The sequence below is a fragment of the Sprattus sprattus genome, assembly GCF_963457725.1.
Source record: "Sprattus sprattus genome assembly, chromosome: 11".
In the NCBI taxonomy this organism is placed as follows: domain Eukaryota; kingdom Metazoa; phylum Chordata; class Actinopteri; order Clupeiformes; family Clupeidae; genus Sprattus; species Sprattus sprattus.
In genome coordinates, this window is record NC_137909.1 from 22,431,464 (window position 1) to 22,440,315 (window position 8,852).

The following is an 8,852-nucleotide window of genomic DNA, read 5'->3' on the forward strand; positions in this document are numbered from 1 at the left end:
TGAAGGGCCTCTGGGTGCATTAGCAAAAGGGCTTTACGAGAGGGGTATAGTCCGTAATGAATAGATATATTCCTGAAGGAGATGAATTAGAAGAGCTATCTCCAGTCTCCTAAAGAGATTATATATATATATATATATATATATATATATATATATATATATATATATATATTTTTTTTTAAAGAGTCAGATACAGTATACTCCTGTGTTTTTCTGTGGGGTGAGACGAACTTTTTACAATGGTTAAAAGACAGATAATTAAAGTCATAATTTATGTTATTAAAGGACTTATTTCGCATTACTGGGATGCCTTGACCTGGAACCAGTAGGCTGATCACCCCAGGGAAATTCCCTGGCCTCAACCTGCTCAAAAAACGAGGGAGACGGGACCTCTGGTCGGGCTCGGGTTGACTCAGCATTGTGATCTCAAGAACAAACTATGAGTCTGAAAATAGAAACATAACTAACCCTAGTGTGGAAATCAGACAAAGGTAATAGATTAAGAATAAATTAAACAATGGTGTGTCAAAGAAGTGGTGTCCCAAAATATTACTATGTATAGAATATACACTGTTTAGCCCAAAAAGATTTAAAGAGAAATGTAAGCCTGTCACACTCACAATACATTAACCTAGGCTGATGCATTGGACTAACACAGGCTGGGTGGGGGTTAAGTGCTGGCTCAAAATACTCTGCTTTTCCTCCAGATAAGATGACCTGTAAACAACATAGGCCTACCCTGGCGTTGTTAAGATTTTTAGCAGAAACAAGGCCGCAAAAGCACCTCAGCCACAGGCAAAGAAATAAACTAAGCATTTTCTGGGAATTACTAAATTCTGTAGATAATGGATTTCTAACTACGTGTTAGAAACACAAATGTTGCAGAGTTTACTTTATTCTCAGCCCATGTCAGCTGGGGAAAAGCAGGCATTGTAACAGATTAAACAACTGTTGGTCAGTTCTGCTGTCTTAGCACATCCATGACACGACAAGCCATTCGTACAAGGTGTAGACTGTTCAAAAGTTTATATGACATCTGTGTTAACGCAGGGGTGAGGACATTAAGTTGAGACCAATGGCATACTCTTCCACACGGCTAGATCCAGTAGCCCAAGCAACGTTTGAATGTTTACAAGAAGTAGTGGCTGCAGCCTTGGCAGTGCAGGCCTCTGCTTCCATTGTACTACACAGCCCACTTACACTGAAAGTTCCACATGCTTACATGTCACCAGCCAGACAATGATCTCCCATGACTGTCTTGCTCTTGCAGCCTCATATCACTGTTAAGCACTGCCTGACATCTAACCCAGCTCCACCTTTACTTACGCCAGAGGATGGAAATCCAAATGATAGTGTAGCAAAGACAGATCAAAACTATGGCAGCCAGAGCTGACCTACAAGATATGCCTTTTCCTTTTCGGTCAGGCAGAGAACCCCATTTTGTTGCATAATCAATACAATTTGCCCACGTTGAGAATTTACATGGAGACACAGGGACATTTTTAATCGAAAATCAAGAGGAAATATCGGTCTATATTTCTGAGACGCCTCGTAGATGTGAGACTGTCCTACCAGGTTAAGAACATCTAATGGTAAATGGGTGAATGGCCAGTCTACATTTGACTCTATCAAGTGTCTTGTGCAAAGGCATAAAAAAAACACTACCGGTAAAAGTTATAATTCTTTTTATTGCATCGATCTGTTTCATTGTCTTCAATGACATGGTGAACAGTGAGGTGTTGTGCTTTTGAGCTTAACTATAATTAAACTCCCTTTTGTAATTATCATTAGAGTTCAGGATGTCTAGACCATAGAAGTGACACACTGACAAGGACTTTATGTAGCTCTAGGCTGGTCTACTGGGAGATGGTGGGCATGCTGGCGAAAGTGTTGGTCCAGTAGTTGACAAAGCGCAGCCTCATATTCTGCTTGACAGAGTTTCTTCCCATCCTGTGGTTGATATCCACATACTTGTGGGTCTCACTGTTGAATGCAGGCCAGGTGACAGGAACTTTCTCACCTTTGTTAGGGTCTCTGTTGATCAGGGAATAGAGAGGGAAAACATTTAACGGAATTGTATTTATATTTCTCGTAACCTTGATTTTTAATTTAGATTAAAAATATTTACACAATTGAGCTATAAAAAAAACATTTGTCTTTGCCCATTACTGTCTCATTCAATGATCACAGTTTGAATGTAAATAACATAAATGGGCATTTATTGATCTGATTAAAAAAAGAATCCCTCTGCTATACCCTGTTTTAGCAAAGTTGGTCCAGTAGGCGATCATGTATCCAGAGACATCACGGTACTTGGGCCAGTATCCCAGAGGGGTGGCGAAGGGCTTGCCAAAGACAAACTGCAAGTCATCAGCGTGGTCAGCCCCCATCCAGCTGGGGTACCCGGGCATTCTAGAGGGCTGAGAGAACAGGTAGGAGTAGGTACGACCGGTCCTGAGGAGAGAAAGAGAGAGATGGAGAGACCAGAATTTTTCTTTTGTCCATATGTTAGTAAATTAAATCGTTAGTAAGTGTTGTGAGATTAAACTAAATTCAACAGCCAAGATGGCATACTCTATTCTTCTAGTGTTTCCTTGAAATCCACTCCCTATTTGTTTGCAGACTGCTAAGATCCATACACAACATTATTGACAGAAAGGTCTCTTTCTCTTGGTTATTTGTTCGAACAAACTATGTATTGCTCAAGTTCAGTTCATTATGTAAAGTTCTTGGAATTAAAATCAGTCCTGCTGCCTTTAAAGGTTCAGTGTCTCTTCCACAGAGTCTGCCATGTTGTGTCGCCATGTTTCTAGACTAGTCCAGAACAGACAAGCCAAAAAACTAACTCGAGGTGGGGCTTTTCGCGTTTTATGGCCATTGACGATTACCGTAGGACGTACTCGCACATGCTTGTAAAGGGAAGGGTATTCAACTGGTTGCAATTCAGCTTTCTCACCACTAGATGCCACTAAAAACTACATACTGTACCTTTAACCTGAAAGGTTTTGCATGCCTAAGTTATTCTTTTCATAGCAAGTCAAAGTGGTCATGTTTGAGTGATTTTGTGTGCGTGTCTGTGTGCCTTGCAAGTGAAATCCTTCCATGTCTGGGCTTTTACTGTTGCCTTGAACTGAGTCTCCATCAGGGAGCCTTACGTGGCAACGCTGTTGTGCAGGTAGAGAGCGGCCTGGGTCGGCACCAGAAAGATGTAGTCGGTCTCCACCTCCACAACGGCCCTCTTTATTTCCTCCTTGGAAGGCCTGTTGCCCCAAGTGTGGGAGTATTCGTTGAAGGCCAGGTCAGCAGCTTGTGGTCCCTTCTCTTTGGTGAGAGCAGCCAAGAGGGTCTTTAAATCCTCACTAACATGAAAGAGGCGGGCGTGAATGAGATGCTGAAGCAAAATAATAATTATAGGTTGTCAGGTCTGAGCTAACAGCAGTGAGTTTAGTTAAGAGTCTGCATGGGTATGTTTCATGAGTATACACAAGGTAAAACATAGTGTTAGGACAGTAGCCAGCCACTTACACGGGTGTAGAATGAAGAGGCTGGTTGATGGAGGGCACGTCCACACCAGTGAAAAGGTGACCGTCCATGTCGTTGGCACCAATAATGTAATCCATCTCTGCGGTGTTAACAAACAGGTTGGCAGGCTCGTCAGGCAGGAAGTCGCCATCGATGACAGGAGAGAGAACCAGGTTTTTGACAACGGGAGCTGAGGAACAGACATCCAATCAGAAGGTAGCAGCAATGTAGAAAGAAAACAGGACCCCCCCCCCCCCACACACACACACACACAGAAATGATACACCTTTGTTATCCACGGTCAGTTACCGTCAGTTACTGCAAAACATCTTAACTACAAAAACCCTTAAATGGAACACAGTTCTCACTGTGTGGATAATCTTATTCATTAGTGTTAGTTTCAAATGACTAATAACCAAAATAAAACCTCTAGGTTTAAATCACACACCAAAACTGAATGTTTAAATCACACTCCCAACTCACCAGCTGGAGACCCTTTCATATTTAAAGATCCAGCAAGAGTCAGAGCAGCAGGATCCGTCATCTTCAGACAAGCCGCCATCTTGTCATCAGTTGGACAGTTTACCTTTGTGGCAACCTGTGAAGGATCGGCCCCATTAAAATAGTGCCAAAGAGAGGAATGGCTGAATGTCTCCTGTCAAAGGTGTGGTAACACTGTTGCAACATATGTGACATAAACACTCAAACTTGGGAATCAGACCAATTCCTCTTTGCAACTTTACATTACTTAGGCCACAAGCCTCACTATGGCTCAAACTTCAGGTATGAGTATGTAAATGCATGTAAGAGATGGCGTTTGACTGAAGGTAACATGTTTACCAGCTCAGCAAATTCTCTGGGGTTCTTGTTGACGGCCCAGGGGCAGAGGGCTACACCACTCTGGGAGATGCCTCTGCGGATGAGCCCCTTGTTCTTGGGAGAGATGAGCTGTGGAGAACAAAGAGGGGGGTTACGCTATAAATGTGTGCTGTAACTGGGCCCAGTGAGAGAGAGGAAGGGAGAGAGTGCAGAAACAAGAGAGGGAAGGAACAATTTCTACCTGGAAGTTGACACTGGCGGAACCAGCTGACTCTCCAAAGATGGTGATGTTGTCGGGATCTCCACCAAAAGCGCGGATGTTCCTGTGCACCCAGGCAATAGCAGCTTGCTGATCCCACAAGCCGTAGTTACCTGTAAGCGATTTTGATCACTCCTTTTAGTTCAAGAATGAGTGAATTCCACTTCAGATGCATTCATCTCATGTATAATTGTGTTTTTTTTTTAGTTTAATCCAGTATCTGGTTCCTAAACTTTTCATGGCAGGCCCCCCTTTGACAATGAAAAATGAAAAATCTATCTTTTCCAACATATAGGCTTAATATAAGTACAAAGTAGGCTATAAACTCATCGCCTAGTTAGTCGCCACAAGGTTAGTTATAGGCATCTGTCCTGTAAGAGAAATGGCATATCAAATTTGACCAGTAGTTGTTTCTAGTTCTGTTTTTTTCCTCCTTTATCCTCAACCCACACCCCCCTTGCTGAAATTCCAGCCCCACAGCTTGGGAACCACTTCATTCAAATTCAGTTCAAGTTCAGTTCAAGTTCATTCTACTCGGTTAAATGATATACCATTCAATTCAGCACAGTACCTACGGTGAGTTACTACAGATAATCTTGGCTCCTAAAGAGCTTGCACTGATGCCTTTTTACCAGGGAGGCCGTCGTCTCCAGTGCTGAGGAAGCCCAGAGTGCCCACACGGTAGTTCAGTGTCACAACAATGACCCTGCCTCTGTTGGCGATCTCCTCTCCATCATACAGGTAATTGTTCAGGAAGTTAGCCCCGCTGGAACCACCAACAAGGAAGGCACCCCCATAGATCCAGACCATGACAGGGAGGTTGGTGGAAACCTCTGCAGGACATGAGATGTTGGTTGGCATTTTACATAAGAATACATTATACATTGACAAGACCTGTTGGAAATATCTGATATGAACTATATCGTTATTGTATGCATTATATAATATTGTATAACACAAAATGCTGCCTGCACATTCCAGGACAATGAGTGTCGCTTTGTATTCATGTCATAAGTGTGCACCATAGTGTTGGAAGTAAAGAAAATATAGATTGCCGCCAACGTGCGGTTTAAAAACATTTCATGGTATCAGGGATGTATTATTGAATGGGCCTACCAGGCCCAGACGCAGGGGCCCAAATCATTTCTGAATGTATTTTCTTGTTATTGTGTTGTTAGCCTTGGGTGTTTAGATGGCTGTGCTTATTTGTGTCTATATGCGCTGTGTGTGTGTGTGTGTGTGTGTGTGTATGGGGGTGGGCCGGGGAGGGGTACAAGGCCTTGGGGCCCATCACGTCATCGTGTGTTGTAGTGAAAAATAGTCTTTCCATGAGGTTGAGGATGGAGTAAGCTACCTTTGCGTCCCTGAGGTACCCAGACGTTGAGGTAGAGACAGTCTTCATCACCGCGGGTGTCTGTCATGAGGAGGTTGGGCTGCATGCATCTCTTACTGTATTCCTTGGCTTTCAGAACACCTGAGGACAGGAGAGGAAATAGGAGTAATGCAGCTGCACGTCTATGTCTGTGATTAATAATGCTACTACGGTTTTACGATATTGTCCAAAGTTGTGTCAATTATATACAGTAGGCTAGTCGTATGCAATTCGGCCAAAGTATAGGCCGAATTCACCCATGCTCTTAAGTAAAAAATTTAATAAAAGCTGCTACACAGTTTGAAGTCTACACTTTTCTACCCTTGACGCGCTTCGGGCGCAGCAAGCCCATTTCTTATTTAAACATTATTTACACGTCTTCTGCCCTTGATTTCCATACTTTTCAGCTACTGGATTCCGAGGGCTGCCCAAAGTCAAGCACCACTACAAGGCGAAACACCATACTGCCTTTTGAAGTCGGCAGTAGCATAAATATTTGTATTAATATAGGACTTATTATACATTTTAAACTACTGAAATAATGTGTTTTTCCCCCCAATAAAGTGTAACAAAAGGAGGTATTGTTAAACAGAAAAAAACGGTTCCATCACATGATCCTGCATGCAAACAAGTAATTGGTTGAATTACAGTAAAACTCAGCAATATCGATTAAAGACGTAAAAGAGTTTGCCACGTGTTAAGGAGATGGTCGAATAATCCGTCATCGTTTGGATTTTACAGATGAGCAGTGAATACAGCGATTTCAACTCGACCGTGAAGCCATGCCCAACTAGGCTACACTTGTGCAGACGCCTGGATGAAAAACTTTCAAAACACAGTAATCACCCACAATCTCTGCCCATCCTCATACAAGAAGTGTTCTGTCTGTCCCTGCATCTGGTTAGTTTCAGAATGTGGCTGATATGATGCACATATCTTCATCGGAGGGAAGGTCATCATTATTGAGTGTTTCAAAACAGGCGACGCAATCTCAAGGTGGGTTATTTTTATATTTCTAAATCATGAACCTCAACACCTCTAACGTCTTTATGAATTTGGCCTTTCAAGTGTTTGATTTCATTAATGTTCTTCTTTCTTAGGTTAACGTAATAAATCTTTTCATTTGAGTTTTTTCTTAATACAATTCTCCCCTTGTTTGAATGTGCAAAATCAGAGTCTAGTGTCTGTTTACCATGTATTTGAATGACGTTAATGGTAAAGTTAAGGTTACGAAAGTCCATGGTCTACATTTTTACATCAGGCCTTTTTCATGACCCTGGCTTAATGCTGAAGTTAGGCGCTGTGGGTGTAATCGAAGTGCAAAGGGGAGAATATGCATAATTGAAATGTGCATAACTGGAGGCGCGCAAGAAAGGACTTTACCGCGAACAGGATAAAACAGACCCTACGCAGCTTTAAAATAGTTGTTCTTGCCTTATGTGCACATTGCCTTTTTAACAAAATATCAATACCTTTCAAAGCCCTGCATTTATTTTATTGCTGCTTTGGAAGCTATTTATGTCTGTGTCTCACTTTAAAATAATCACCAATGAGACCTCTTAATGAGAACCCTTATAAACATAACCAACATAACCATATCATAAACATGCCAATGCAAAACCTGTTTACTGCCATAAGCCTTCCTGATGGATTATGTCCACTTTCATCAATGTGTTGTGGTACCAACAACAGTAAACGTTATTGCACATTGACTGTAATGATGACTAATGACAGTCTCATCAGAAGTAGTGTTACCACACTGACCATGCAGCTTCACTAAATCATGCTTCCCCATAAGTAAATCTTAGTGACAGTTATCAGAAAGGTCACCCACCATCCCAGCCGGGGTGGGGCTTGGGCTTCTCGAAGCGACCAGGGGGAGCAGCGAAGGGGATTCCTTTGAAGACGTCCACGTAGCGGAAGAGTCCGGAAACACCATAGTTGTCTCCCGAGACCAGACCGCCTTCAGTCAACACGGTGCCCAACTGCAAACAAAAACACAACCAAAGTAAATCACATCCTTAAGATCTAGATGTAAATCAACTAAAATGAAATAGAACAGATGAAACATTAATGTTACACTCTTTACAATAGTAACTCTAAGGTTTCTAATGACTTTGCAATGTCTACAAAAACAGTTATATAGTGTGCATAACATGGCATTCTTTAATGGCATAATTTGTATACATGATCTGTTCAATTGTTAAACAAGATGTATTAACCAAAGGCAAACAAAGGCAATAAGGCTTACAGAAGCTGCAGAGGCAGAGCCCAGACAAAGGGCCGCGGCCAACAGAAGTCCCAGCATGGCCATGGTGAACTATTAGCAACACCTGTAGGACCGAGGGGCTTTTTCTCAGGCCATTTATACCCCTGAGCGCCCCTCTCCCTATAGCCAGCGTTGCATAATCACACACCAACTTTTATCTACCATGTGTATTTTTACCTCTCTCTCTCGTGAAGGGTTAAAAAGACACACTACATGTGGACGGGTTGTCTGTGGTCAAGTGTTGCCAAGTGAATGGGCCCTTTTCCAACGTAGATTTGCATTAAAACAATCCTCAATTGAGCAATAATTTCATAGCTATAAAATTCACAGATTTTCTAATTTAACATTCTAAACTCCAGATTAATTACCAGAAGGTTTAGTCCAGTGATTATTAGTTGCTTTATGTCTTTCAGCAAGGGCATGGAGACTGAGGGGTGATGTAAAAGGACCTTGGTACACTGAAACAAGTAGGAGTCCTAAATGTATCCGCCATGATGTATTTTTCGATTCGATTTTGATTGCCTGTATCTTCTTTTTTTTACACTTTCAAAGGCTACGGTTGGATGGTCCGTCCTATGGTCCAATGTATGTTCTAACCCGATCCTGGTTGG

At 42.1% G+C, this 8,852-nt stretch overlaps 1 protein-coding gene across 1 annotated transcript; it reads right to left on the minus strand.

Moving 5' to 3' along the window:
- Nucleotides 1–1,856: 1,856 nt before the first annotated feature.
- Nucleotides 1,857–8,286, minus strand: LOC308372370 (bile salt-activated lipase-like; the record flags this gene model as incomplete). Its single annotated transcript, XM_080847524.1, has 11 exons — nt 1,857–2,034; nt 2,257–2,454; nt 3,156–3,359; nt 3,526–3,712; nt 4,006–4,120; nt 4,363–4,470; nt 4,583–4,713; nt 5,233–5,433; nt 5,955–6,074; nt 7,807–7,957; nt 8,224–8,286. The coding sequence occupies 11 exons, from the start codon at nt 8,284–8,286 to the stop codon at nt 1,857–1,859; spliced, it is 1,656 nt and encodes a 551-aa protein (XP_080703650.1).
- Between the last annotated feature and the right edge of the window lie 566 nt (nt 8,287–8,852).